Source organism: Ailuropoda melanoleuca, chromosome 16 (genome assembly GCF_002007445.2).
Source record: "Ailuropoda melanoleuca isolate Jingjing chromosome 16, ASM200744v2, whole genome shotgun sequence".
Classification (NCBI taxonomy): Eukaryota; Metazoa; Chordata; class Mammalia; order Carnivora; family Ursidae; genus Ailuropoda; species Ailuropoda melanoleuca.
In genome coordinates this window covers 62,571,333-62,584,362 of record NC_048233.1, presented here as the reverse complement: position 1 = coordinate 62,584,362, position 13,030 = coordinate 62,571,333, and the positions used below count along the sequence as shown (strand labels likewise).

Sequence of the window (13,030 nt, the reverse complement as noted above, 5' to 3'; positions counted from 1 at the left end):
GATGGGCACCTGGGAAGGTAGCTGGGCAGCCTAGGGGAAGAGTCCCCGCGTGCCAGCGGGAAGGAAGAGAGCACTCGGGAGGACTGGTTTCCTGCATTGACTCTACGCCCTAAAGGAGGGCTGGGCGGACTGGGGCCGGGTTGGGCGTGGGTAGCCACGGGCAGGGCTCAGAAAGGCCACGGCTGGGCACAGAGCGGGCCGGACTCGGGGTAGGGAGGGGAAGGCTCCCGCCGCGCCCCAGCGCAGGTCTGCGCGGAGCTGAGCCCAACTCTAGCCGCCATGACGTCACGCGGGTCGGGCAGCCAATGAGGACCGCGCTGGCACGGATATTAAGGAAAGTTAGCGCCTGCCTGAGCACCCTCTTTTCTTATCATTGACATTTAAACTCTGGGGCAGGTCCTCGCGTAGAACGCGGCTGTCAGATCTGCCACTTCCCCTGCCGAGCGGCGGTGAGACGTGTGGGAACCCGCGCCGCCAGGCTCACCTGCCTCCCCGCCCTCCGCTCCCAGGTAACCAACCAGGCTCCGGCCCGGGTCCGATTCGGGGCCTGCGCCGCCTCTCCGTTGCCTGCGATGGGTCACCCAAGTCCAAGCCTGCCTCCAAGTAGCCCAGGGGCTTGACTTTTGCTTTTAAAAGGAGGCATTACAAAGGTGGATTTAGTGAGGGCGGGATAGTATGGGGGGAAGGGGGTCTTGTCTTTGCCGAACGTGCTTTTGTGCAAAAGTAGCAAAATGTTCCAGTTCCCACAGTGGACTTCTAGTTGGGTGCTGAGCTGGGGGGGGGGGCTGCGGGGAGAGGGAGACGGGGATCTGCTGCTGCTGTCTGCAGAAGCCGCTCGCAACCGTGAGAAATGCAGGAGGGGATACAGTTTGCACCCAGAACTCCCCGGAATCACAGTTCACGACATGCACTGGTGAAGTCCCCACCAGAGCCCGGAGCGCGTGGAAATTCCCCGCCGCGGGGCCGGCGGAGCGCAACAAAAGTTTCCAGCGGTTGCGAAGTGTAAATGGTTGGACCGAAACGAAGTCTTAGAGATGGGAGTTCGTTTCTCAGAAGGGAGCGGAGGACGAAAGAATGCTGCCCGCAGAGCCGGGCAGCGCGTAAAGTCCCAGCGTGTGATTTGAGCTTCACTTCGGAAGACCTAATAATTAGCGATTCTCACTGAGCTAGAACGCGGGCTCGGGTTACCGCGGGCGCTGCGCTCGCAGTCGCGGTGGGAAGCTTGTGGGCGCCAGGGGAGCCTGGCCGCTGAGCGCCGGGGAGAGCAGCGCCGGGCCACTCTTTTGCCCCGGGACGGCCCAAGCCGGGTGCCATAAGTTTCTCCGAAGTGGGTCAGGGAAGGCACCCCAAACTCAGACTAACCGGTGGTTCCGCAGAGCTAGAGTTCCGAAAGTCCAGCCCCAAGCGGTGGCAGACTCCAAAGCGGGCTTAGGCAGGGCACAGGGGCACTGGCCCGGGAGGCCTCTGCCTCAGGCCCTGGCTCGCCCCTCGCTCCCACTCGTGCCCTGGCTCTCCCCCTCTAGATTTGCGCGTGACACCTTCGGAGGACGTTTGTACGTCAGGCACCTGTGACAGGTGCTTGGGATCATTGCCCAGCTGGGAGCGGTGGCAGCCCTGCCCACCTTGCCTGGGAAGCGCAGAGTGAGAGAAGAGGCCAACCGGCCGTGCGCCTTACCTGGGCCTGGGTCCTCTCCTTCGCGGTTTACTGTCTCCGGAGCTGGGCGGCAAGCAGGTTGCCGGCTTCGCAGTGGGAAGTGGACCTTCTCCTCCAGTCATAAATCAAACCCAGTCATCCTCTGGCCTCCTCCCTCATTAGAGATGTTTATTGGAGATCGTGTTTATTCGGCTGTCACGGCGAGAAAACGCAGTGACATAATTACCTCTGACCAGAGTCCTCTCCCTGCGCCCAGGGCGAGCTGGAGACCTCCTCTGTCGCCTTCTCACTTCCGTGCCCTCCTTGATCGGAGGCGTCTGTGGTTGGCTTGTCCTTTTTTCTCAGATCCTCTCATATAATTTGGATTATTGAATGAGTTACTATTCAAATTTCCCCAGGGCCTGGGCTTTTATTTATTTTAGAATCTGAAAGGAAAACCGAAGGAACCTAACACCCCTCCAAGGCAGAAGGGGGCAGCGCGGGAGAGACGGAAGGAGAGTCCCTCTCGCTGCGCTGCGCAAACTTTCCGGCCCGCCCGGCTGCTGCTCGCTGGGCCCAGACGCCACCCGGCGCCAGAGGCGGCCTGAGCAGCGGGAAGCTGACAAGAAGGGATGGATGCCGATATTGGTGGTGCTGTTTGTTGTTTTATTTTTCATTGTTTCTCCTCTCCGGAGGAATCTCAGACTTCAGGGCCCCAGGTCGAGGCTTCCTAAACTCTCCCCGGCGGAACTCCGCGAAGCCAACCCGCAGCTTCTCTCCCGCCTCTCGCCCCTCGGCTACCCCGGGCTTCGATTCCCTCCCCACCCCATCCCTCCCACCCTCTCCCTCCCCCACGATCCAGGTTTGTAAGCCCACCATCTAGGAGTCAGAGTTAGAAAGTGATGAAAAGCGCCGAATTGTTCTCTAATTGAAAATACTTTTTTTTTTTTTGTGGCCGCAGCGACAAATATCTGGGATCCCGGCTTTTGATCCCTCGCTGCCGCCTCTGTCTCCAATCGCTAATAAAACTCGCATTGAGCCCCTTAGTGCCTTGATTAACAGGCAGATTAACTCTTACTGGGGTGGGGAACAGCTTGTCCCAATCAATGTCATTTTAAAAGCCCGATACGCTTAGCTCCGGTTCCCTGGCTGCTCGACTGAGCCAGCCATGACATTTGCTCCCTCCCCCTTCCCCAGCCTCAAATCCGCCAGCAGAGCCCCCAGTTCCCAGCCCGCTTGTTCCCTGCTTCACTCCGGGACAAACTGCAGGACTCAGTCCCTGGACTTTAAAATAAGCAGCTGTTTTAAGAGGGAATCTCCAGGGAGGAAGGACTGAGGTGGCCTTGGCTTGCTTTTCGTGTAACGCTGAACTCTTGCCTCTGGAGGGAGGAGGTTACAGGCAAAGGAGAGATGGGGAACCGTCCAGGTTGATGAAATGGAAAGCAAACTTTCCTGAGAACCCTATTTGCAAAAATCAGAGCACCACTGCTTTTGAAGTATTCTACACATCAGGAGTTTTAAACAAACCTGGTCCTTGTCTGGACAATAGCATGTAGGGTCCTGGAAGCAAAGGCTTGGGAGTCCCACCTGCGTGCAGGCTGTAGGGATCTCTTCGCTGGGAGACCCAGCTGGACAATGCTTTTTTTTTTTTTAAATTATTTTTCTGGCGGGGGGTGGGGAGAAGAAAAGGACAGACTCTTGCAGCCTAATGTGAATGAAAGAAGACTGAACCCAGAGAGCGCCCTGACACACTTGTCATTTGGCAGGAGTCGAGGAAGGGGAGAGCACCGCGGCTTTCCCCCAGCCGAGCGTGGCCACAGCCTGGAGGCGCCACCCTGCAGGCTCCCGGCTCTCCTCGGATTTCCAGCGCTCTGGGCTCGGCGAGCCTGCTGGGTGAGCTGGAAACCCGCAGGTTGCTGGAGGAAGGAGAGAGAGAAAGACTCCGAGTTGAGGAGGCACCCTGAATGGGGCGGCAGGGGTGGGCGCCTTAGCCTTTGGTGCTGGTTTGCCCTGTTTCACCAGCTCTGCAATCCTGGTAATCCACCTTCCTAGGGCCTGCAGAGACACAGTCGTTTGAGGCACTGCAAAGTGAGCAGGTGTCTGCGGAGACTTTCCTCCTTCAAAGAAAAGCTCCTCTCCACCCTCCCCTGCGCGCCAGCACCGTGCCTCTGCTTGGCGGTGAAAGCGGCCATTCAGAGGTGTAGCAACACCGGTGCGAGACTCTTGGTTCCGAAGCCGGGAGCCGAAAACACATCCCTCAAGAACCGGACACGTCTTTGCCTTGCCAGAGGCCGGCTCTGACCGAAAACCCGGGAAGTGGGTAAAGGCAAATGCCAGGGCCGCTGGGGGTGAGCTGCTGCCCGATCTCACGCTTCCGCGCCAATACTGGCCAGAGGCTGTGGGCACTGTCGGGGGAGCGGCGTCCCCCAGCGTGACTCCCTCGGCACAGATAGCCTCCCCTACCGGGTGGGATGACCCCGGCGGCCCCTGCAGGAACAGGCCGAAAAGACATCCCTCTCGGGCGCCAATGGGTGGGGGAGCGGGAGTACCTGGCAGGAGGCGGGAAAAGGCGACTTAGAAACGGAAGGCGCGATTTCCCCGCCCTGGAGGGCAGCAAGTGGGCCTCGGTCCTGTTGGAAGCCGCAATTAAAATGGCGACCTGAGAGCGGTCTCAATTTTACATACACCTCTGGCCCTCCCGTGCTGCACCTCGGTCCCAGCTCCGCAACCGGCTGCGCCGCCACCAGAATGGGTACTTGGCAGAGGGCGAGAGGCGCCCCACCAAGTAGAACAGCACTCCCAGCCTCCTCGAGATTCCAGAGACTCTCTCCCTCCAGGGAGAACAGGACATCTCGCTCTCCACCCCTCTCTCCTTAAACTTTGAAAACTCTGCCTCCCTCCAGGCTAGGCTCCCCCCAAAATATTGACACATTGGAAGCAGCCCAGTCCTTTTTGTTTCTTGTTTGTGTAGAGGGGTTTCCAAGAGTCCTTCCCTAGCTCCCACCCCCACCCAATGACGTCAGTGGCATTCACTCCCGGCTCCTTGCCTGTTATGATTTTTTGTTGTTAAAACTTTTCTCCGAGGTGAGGTGGGGGTTGCGGGTGGGAGAAGGAGCTAATTCAAAGAGCCAGTGCCCTGGGGGGAAATAGCAACAAGATTATGGCTGCTTCTTTCCGAGGCAAAGCTTAAGAAGGTGCTAATCCACTCGGTCGCTAATTGAAAGGTTGTAAAAATGATATTCGCCTCCAGTTTGGACAGTCTCTGGGCCTCTTCCCCCCACCCCTTGCTTATGCCCAGTGGACTTGAGTTCAAGCTTCTTTAACACTTGTTTGAGAAGTAAAAAGGAAGAGAAAAAAGAACGCGGATTCCTGCTGGTCTGGGACCTGAGCCCGCTAGACCGCGGCCCCACTTCCCGGGATCCTCTGAAAGTCTCGGTCTTACGAATTCTCGCACAGGAGGCCGCTGACCCCAGCGCCTGGCGCCACCTCCTTCGCTTCTGGCCTGGGTTTTCTCCCCACTCTGAGTGCTCCTGGGATGCTGGAAGGGCCATCCCCAGGCGGACATGATCAGCGGGTTGTGCAAGCCCAAGCCTGGTGCCGGCGGAGGAGGCCTCCGTTTCTCCGGAGTTCTGCCCCGGCTCCTTGGTCTCGGCGTTAGTGGGTCCGGGTTGGGGAGGACAGCGTGAGGCCCACGCTAGGCCAGAAGCTCAAGGCAGCCTGCAACGTCCTCCTGGTCGCAGCTCCCAGGGACTGCTGTCCCATCGCCTGTCAGCTGCGAGTTCAGGGTGCACAGACTTTGTTGATGAGCTCTGACTTTCAGCACTTTTCGTAAGTCCAGAGGAGTCAAGTGTACCCGGCGTGGCTTCGTTTCAGCCTTCCTGCCTCAGTTATGCCATCCCCATTCTCCTTTGCTGGGTCCTGGGGTGTGTCCTCTACCCCAAATCTTCCACCTCCCCTGCAACTCCACCAGCAAACTCCGAGATAACTCCAGATTTCGCAGGACTAGACAGCCGCTCCCTCCCCTGTCACCTTAACTGCGTGCGCCAAGGGGCGCCTTTGGAGTGTACTGAGGTGTGTCCTAATCGTCCGGCATTCAACAAATGGACTTCTGGTGTGTGGTCAGAAGAGAAAAGCCATTTGCTTACTTTCCTCCCCGTTTTCTGGCAACAGCTGAGGGGAGCTGCCTCCTGGGACTGAGCAGACCCTGGAGAAGGAATCGCGGTGTGGAGACACACGCATCACACACAGATAACCAGTGGAACACATCGACACACGCTGACACACGGCATCGCTGGCGAGGACACATACACACGACTCTTCCCCAGCATTGGTCAACTTCCTCCACCCCAGGCCTCCACCACCCCTCCTCCCCTCTCATCTCCCCCTCGAGTCCCCTCCTCTCAGGCTCCTGGAAAAGCAGCCGCACTTAGTCAACAAATGGCACGTGGGAGAAGTTGGTGAGTGTTTGGTAAGGACTCTTCAGGGCTTTTCACAAGAACCCTCTGTACACAAAGTAAGTGGAGTGTTTGCTCGGGCCTCTCCAGCCCCGGCTGTGCCTCCGCTCCGCTGCGCCCCGCGGCTTCCGAAAGGAGAAAGGACTGAAGAAAGGGCCGGGGGAGCAAGAGTGGGGGAATGGGCAGGCCCAGAGGCCTGGACTAGGGAGGCCGCCGGGCCTCGCCGTGTTCCCAGCCAGGCGGCCTCCTCTCGGCCTAGGCTTCGCCTCGGCCTCCGCCGGAGTGTTGCGGCCGGGACCCAGTGCAGCTCACGCCCCTTTTCTCTTCTTCCCTGCGGCCAGGTGGCTAAGGCGCGGCCGCTGGGGTGCTCCGCGTCCCAGCGCCCAGGCCGGGATGAGGTTGGGCGGGAGGGGAGGGGGCGGGGGCGGGGCGGCAGGCCACGGTGCGCTGGAGTTGGCAAGAAAGGGCTTCGAGAAGCTGCAGAAACTTGCTCCCTCCACAAGCTGGGAGTCCCACGCCCAGCTTAGGGGGAGTGGGGGGGGGCGCGACCCGCCGCCCAGCGGCCTTCATTCGACCCCTCAAGTTCGTGGCTACAGTGCGGGCAGCGCTGACTCCCGGAGCGCTCGGAGTATAGAGATGTCGGCGAGCGCCAGCTCCAGAGCCCGGGCTCGGGGGCCCAACGCCGGGGAGAGAAGCCGGGACCCACCATCCGAGCCGAAAACAAGTGTATTCATATTCAAACAAACGGACCAATTGCACCAGGCGGGGAGAAGGAGCATCCAATCGGCTGGCGCGAGGCCCCGGCGCTGCTTTGCATAAAGCAATATTTTGTGTGGGAGCGAGCGGTGCATTTGCATGTTGCGGAGTGATTAGTGGGTTTGAAAAGCGAACCGTGGCTCGGCCTCATTTCCCGCTCTGGTTCAGGCGCAGGAGGAAGTGTTTTGCTGGAGGATGATGACAGAGGTCAGGCTTCGCTAATGGGCCAGTGAGGAGCGGTGGAGGCGAGGCCGGGCGCCGGCACACACACATTAACACACTTGAGCCATCACCAATCAGCATAGGTGTGCTGGCTGCAGCCACTTCCCTCACCCACACTCTTTATCTCTCACTCTCCAGCCGCTGACAGCCCATTTTATTGTCAATCTCTGTCTCCTTCCCAGGGATCTGAGAATTGCTCTCACATACCAAACCAGCAGCGTCCGTGGAGAAAACTCTCACCAGCAACTCCTTTAAAACACCGTCATTGCAAACCATTGTGGTCTTTAAGCAACAACAACAACAACAAAACCCCAACCAACCAAAACTCTTGACAGGAGCTTTGACGAGAGAGGATGCCTCATAAAGGTGAGTCCGCTTCTTTCTTCTTGCTTCATTTTTATTGCAATATTCAGGCAGGTCTCCCCTTTCCTCCCTCCTTCCTTCCTCCCTCTGGCCGGTCCCCTCCCCCACTGCTACGCCGGGAGAGTTGGCCGGAGAAGTTTCCACGCAGGAGCCCAAACTTTCTACTTCCAGCGAAAGCCCGCGTCGGAGGGCGACAGCCGGCGAGCGGGAGCGGCGCAGGGCTCGGGGCAGGCGGCCAGCTCAGTCCCAGCGCCAGCACGAGCTAGGCTCGCTGGAAGAACCGAGGCTCCGGGCGCAGCAGCAGCCGCGGCTCCCGACCCTAACGTCGCCAAATGCCCCCGGCCGGCGGCAGAGGACGAAGAGGCTCTGCGGTGCCCCAGGCCCGGGAACGGCTTCGGATACCCGGCTGGGCCGGCTGCTTTGTCCAGCGAAGGGCCCAGCGAGCGCGCACTGAGCGAGCGTGCGGAGGGAGCGCCAAGGAGCCAGCTCGCCGCGCCGCCGCCCGCCCGCCCTCCGGCTTTGTGCGGCGCTCGGCTCGGGCACGGAAGAGTCCGCGGGCACTCGAGCGCCGAGGGGCACCGCGCCCGCCGACAGCCGGAGCATAGTCAGTCGGCAAGGCAGCCACACGCTGGAGGCAGAGAGAAAGAGCAAGCGAGCGTGAGCCGGAAAGGAAGCCACCAGGCCAAGGCGGGCGAACGCGCGCTCCGAGGGAGCTCAGAGCCGAGCGGGAGGATTGTCAGCTTCCATCAAGCCCCCAGTCTCTTGCCCCCAAGTTGAGCGTAGAGCTCGGAACTTGAAAACTCTCTGCTCCCCAGGCTTCCCCCAACCATCGCCCTCGCCCTTCGAAAGCTGGGGTCTTCCCTATCCTTCAGCTCCCAGCCCTCGGTGGGTATTTTTCCTTGTCTTCCTCTGACAAAGCAGCACCCGGTGTTGCCATTTCAACAAGTTTCGAGGTGGAAAGGTGGATTGCTTTAAAAACAACAACAACAACAACAACAACAAAACGAATCTCCTGATTTTTTTTCTTTGTGAGGGCTGGGGGGGGGGAATCAATATGAAAGCATTGGCTCTCCCCTTCGTCTGATCACATCCTCTCCCAGCTAATTAGTCTGAGTAATTTGAGAGCTTTTGGATTCTAAGACCCCAGGAGGAAAAGTGTCTTTTCAAAGTTCATAAAGTTGTTGCCTCTTTCCTTGTGCAGATTTTCTCAGTCTCCCTGGATCATAATAGCCCTGAATTTTAGCAAGTGTAATTGGGGGGAAATGGAGTTGAATTTCAAGTGGAAATGCTTTCTTTTTCGAGTGCTTAAACCCGGCCCTCCAGTCATGAGTGATTTCTAGAAAGTTGAAAAACAAAGTGAACGTGGTTTCTTCTCCCCCCCCCCCATACTCTCTAAAGCTTCCTAAGCCGTTTTGGACATTTAACTCGAATTTGGGAAGATTTGAGGAGGGGGCAGGAGCAGAAAATGAAATGAAAAGCAAAGAGCTTGAAAGCCCGGTGAGTTTACCAGAGAGAAATAATAGTGTTTGCCGTTGACATTACATTTTTTATAGCCGGCGACCTTTGCAAACGTCCAAAAGCAATTTGATAAGTTGTTATCTTATTTGGCCCTAGAGAGTGAAACTTTGTCATCTTAATTGCTAATTACTCTTTGGCTAGGGCTGGTAGGGCGGAAAGTGAGCTCTCCCCTTCACCCCAGCTAAGGAGTTGGGGATGGATTTTGAGAATTAAGTGATTAAAACCACTGCATTTGAAAGTAGAGGCTTGAGTCTGGGATGGGGGTGGCAGTGGCCCAGTGGCCTAGAGGACCATGGCCCCTTGGATTCCGAGGGGTCTGGAGACTCTTTCCCCAAGTGAGTCTCTGACTGGACTAGGGTTGTAGAAAGCCCTGGGCTGAGCTTGGGGGGGGGGGTTGTTCTGGCTGCAACTGGGGGTTCTAGCCTTCCTGCCCACGACTGCTTCCGGGTGTCTGCGTGGCCAGCTTCCCGGGTTGCTTTTGCACTCAGTGCTAACGATTACTTAAGTAATTAAATAGCTTCTTAGCTGAGGTGGTGGAGGTGGGAATGGAGCAGAATTGGAACTTGAAATGCTTCCACCTTCCCAATTGCTTCAAAAATTAATCGGCTAGGCCTCTCTGGAATGAGCTGGTGAATTTCTTTTTTAATGGCTTCGGACACATATGGGCCACGATGGGGGCATTCAGTTGTGACTGAGTATAGTGTGGGTTACAGAGAGGGTTCGGGAAGTTTTACCCCTTCTAGGAGAAAGTCCACTTCCCCTCTCCCTGGCTGCTACTACTTTGCAGTTTCAGAGTCCCACTTCGAGGTGGGGGAGGCACATTCTGCAAGAAGTTGGGGTTTCTGTCTGTTCTGGATCTGACTGTGGTTGTGGGGACTGAGAGACAGGAGGAAGGCCCTGGGAGCCAATCCAGCCAGAGGTAACTAGGTAGCCCTCTGCTGTCTCCAGTATTTACCAGGCCACATTCGGAAGCTGGGAAAATTCTTCCTCTTAAGTTTATTTTTATGGATTTATGCTGCCTCCCAGCTAGTTAATAAATTAGACCATGAATGGCCTTGAAGAGAAAAAATGTGCTTCTTGGAATTCTTTGCTTGTAGGCAGGCAAGATTAATAATCACAATAAGCAAAACAGGAAAAAAAGAATGAATATTTTAGGTTTTTTTTAAACAGAGAAATAATGCTGTGACTATTTAATTATTTTACCTCTCTCTCTCTCTCTTTTTTTGCAAACCTCTTGAATAGGTTCTTTATTGTAACTCTCTCTTCCCAATTGAGCTCCCCACGGTGCCGTTGTATCTTTTTACAGCCCCTAACAACTCACACCAGTAACACAATTACCTCCAGATATTTATAACAAGAAATTACTTTTCTATTTTCTCCCCCCCCACCTTCTTTTTAGGGCAAGGCAGGGAGGGGGGTGGTGGAGGGCGAACCTTGGGGGACCCGCGCTGGGTCAGGACTTAAAAAGCTAGAAGTGTCCCTCTGTTCCCTTTGTGAGTTAGTGGGTTGTTGGTACATTTGGTTGGAAGCTGTGTTGCTGGTTAGGGAGACTCGGTTTTGCTCTTGGGTTTGGGGAGAGCTGGAGAATAGAAGCCATTGTTCCCTGTCTGTAGGCTTTGTCGACCACGCTCACCCCCTCCTGTTTGTACTTTTTAAAGCAGTGAGGCGAGGTAGACAGCGTGTGTCACAGTACAGTAAAAGGGGGGAAGATCTAAACACCAAAAGAGAAGTTAATCACAATAAGTGAGGTTTGGGGGGGAAAAGTTGGGATCGCTACTTTCAAAGTCCCAGAAAGGCTGGGAGGTGGGTGGAGTGGGGGCCTGGTTGGGAAGCTTTGAGGGAGAGAGTGGAAGATGAAGTGGTAATCAGAGAGTTGGGTGCTGGAGGTCTTGGGGGGTACTCGAGTGGTGAAATTCCTTAAGGAAGGAGTATGGGCTCTGCAGTCCTTCTGATCTGCCCCAGCCTGCACCCTCAGGCACCCTGAAGTTTAGAGATCCTCCTCCCCTCACCTCTAAACTTCAGGTATTAGTCTTTGGCCTCTATTCCTAATGCCACTGTGTCTCTTGTTCTCCCCTTTCCCTTTAACTGGTTCTTGATATGTTTGCAAAATGGTTCCCTGACTTGTCAGATTCTCCAGTTCTTGAAAGCCAGGCCAGAGCAGTAACTTTTAAAAGGTGGGGACCTCTGCAAGAGAGGCCACTGGAAATGTGGTTGTAACTCTGGGATTTAGGGTTTTATGGTAGTTTGAGCCCTAGATGCCTGTTTTTTGTTTTGTTTTGTTTTTCTGAGAGTGTGGCTCTGAGAGCCCATGGGCCTATGCTTTTGAGCCACAGTTTGACATACCTTTCTCTCCTTTTGTTTTGTCTTAGGGGGAAGACTTTAACTAGGGTTGCGCAGATGTGTGAGACCTTTTATTGTAAGAGTGGACAGACATCCCAGAATTCAGGCAAGTTCTGCGGTGGCTACTTTGGGCTCCAAAACCTGAACGGGTCAGAATACTTCTTCATTGTTGTTCACATGGAAGAAGAAGAAAAGAAAAATGAAAACTGGGTCATTTCTCCTGATTCAAGGGGTGTGGGGAAAACAGGAGTATTGGAGTATTTTATTTGTAGCCCAAAGGGTAGATTTTGCATGCACTGGAGGGCACAGGTGGATGCCCCTCATACGGCCCCAAGTGATTGGCTCATTTCCTCAAGAAGGGCCATTCTCCTGTCCTGGCTCTGGGTCATCCTCTGTTGGGAGGTAGGCCTACCTGTCATGGGACCAGGATTAATGCCTATATTCTTGCTAACAGAGCCCCATATTGGAACCCCGTGGGATCCCAGGGCCCCCAGCCAGCGCCAGCATGCAGAACAGTAAGTGCCTCTGGTCTTTCTCAGACTTCGGGCTGGGGACACGCGGGCCAGCGGGTCAGCGGAGGGCACAGAGGGTCTCGGTGTCCACGCTGGCCAGGCCGTCTGGCGCGAGCGAAGAGGCCCGGGGACCTGAGGCAGCTGCGCCCCCCTCTGCTCTCGGCAACCCGAGAGGAGAGGACGTTTGTTCTGCTGTTCTCGCTCCTGGAAGAACAGGGGCTGGGCCCTTCAGAACAGCCCGCTAGAGTTTGCTGAAGCTGAGGTAGAGAAACCCCATCCCCCCCAAATCCTGTAACTCACACCCCCTCCCCGCCCCTGCCCGGGCTCTGACCCCAGAGAGAGAGGCTGGCTGAACAGGGCGGGGCGGAGGCTTCTCCTAGTTGCGCGAGAAGGAGGCCCCTTTGGATTTAGCCAAGACTGAATGTTTCCGCCAACCGGGCAGGGTGGGGTGGGGGGCTCCCCTCCCCAGTCACTCTCAGGACAGCTCCTCCCCTCCCCACCCCAGCTTTGGGTCTTGAAGGCAAAGGGAGCCGGGCACCCTGGCCTGCCGCGGGGGGTGGGGGGAGAGGTGGTAAACTGGACCCCTGGGGCTGTTTGTGGCCAAAGCAGGTTCACTGGGTCTTGGAAGAGAGCGGGTATAGAGCCTTGGAGCTGGAGAAGCCCTGTCCCGGTAGCTGCAACCGTGCGGGTTCTGATCGTTGGAGGCCAGCAGTGCCTTTGATTTCCCGGCTCCTGTGCCCCCCATCCTCTTTCTGCCCAGGCCGCTCGGCCCCAGCCCACCTTCCTGCTCAGTCCGTGGGTGCTGGTGCGTGGCAGGGCTAGTCTGGAGCTCGGGCCTGGGTGCCTGGAGACCCAGTGAAACTAGGCCTGGGTTGTGAGGTGCAGTCTGGACGCGGTTTAAGGGTTCAGCTGTGGTAGGAGTGCGGAAAGGCCTGTCTTCCGGCAACCTTCCCTTGCCGAACTGCAGACTTCGGAGGGTCTCCAATGCCCGATCCATCTATCCTGGAAGCGCTAGCCGCCCCAGGTGCTTCCGCGGCTGGTGGGCGCGAAGCGCACCAGGGGCCTCAAACGTGGCGAGCTTTAAGGCGGGTTAGTTATGCAGAACCTGCCAGGCCCGGGACGGACCCTCCTTGGCGAGGCAAAGGCTTCTGCCCTCCTCCCCTGGCTGCTGGGTTCTCCCCCTGCAGCTCAGGCTTCCCAGCCGTAGGCTCTCGGGCAGGTCCCGCCCGGGG

At 56.8% G+C, this 13,030-nt stretch overlaps 1 protein-coding gene across 5 annotated transcripts in view; it reads left to right on the top strand.

The window, feature by feature from the left end:
• Positions 1-359: 359 nt before the first annotated feature.
• PAX6 (paired box 6) overlaps positions 360-13,030 on the top strand; it is a 28,242-nt gene continuing 15,571 nt past the window's right edge. Inside the window, exons 1-4 of one of the 5 annotated variants that reach the window (XM_011222741.3) lie at positions 360-509; positions 7,248-7,431; positions 11,316-11,392; positions 11,741-11,801. In XM_011222741.3, the coding sequence (XP_011221043.1) occupies positions 11,792-11,801 (10 nt within the window). In that variant the 5' untranslated portion in view covers positions 360-509; positions 7,248-7,431; positions 11,316-11,392; positions 11,741-11,791. Of the gene's footprint in view, positions 510-5,559; positions 6,091-6,749; positions 7,149-7,247; positions 7,432-11,315; positions 11,393-11,740; positions 11,802-13,030 lie in introns of those variants that run through there. The other 4 variants (XM_034645794.1, XM_034645793.1, XM_019797788.2 and 1 more) reach the window with 4 other exon arrangements.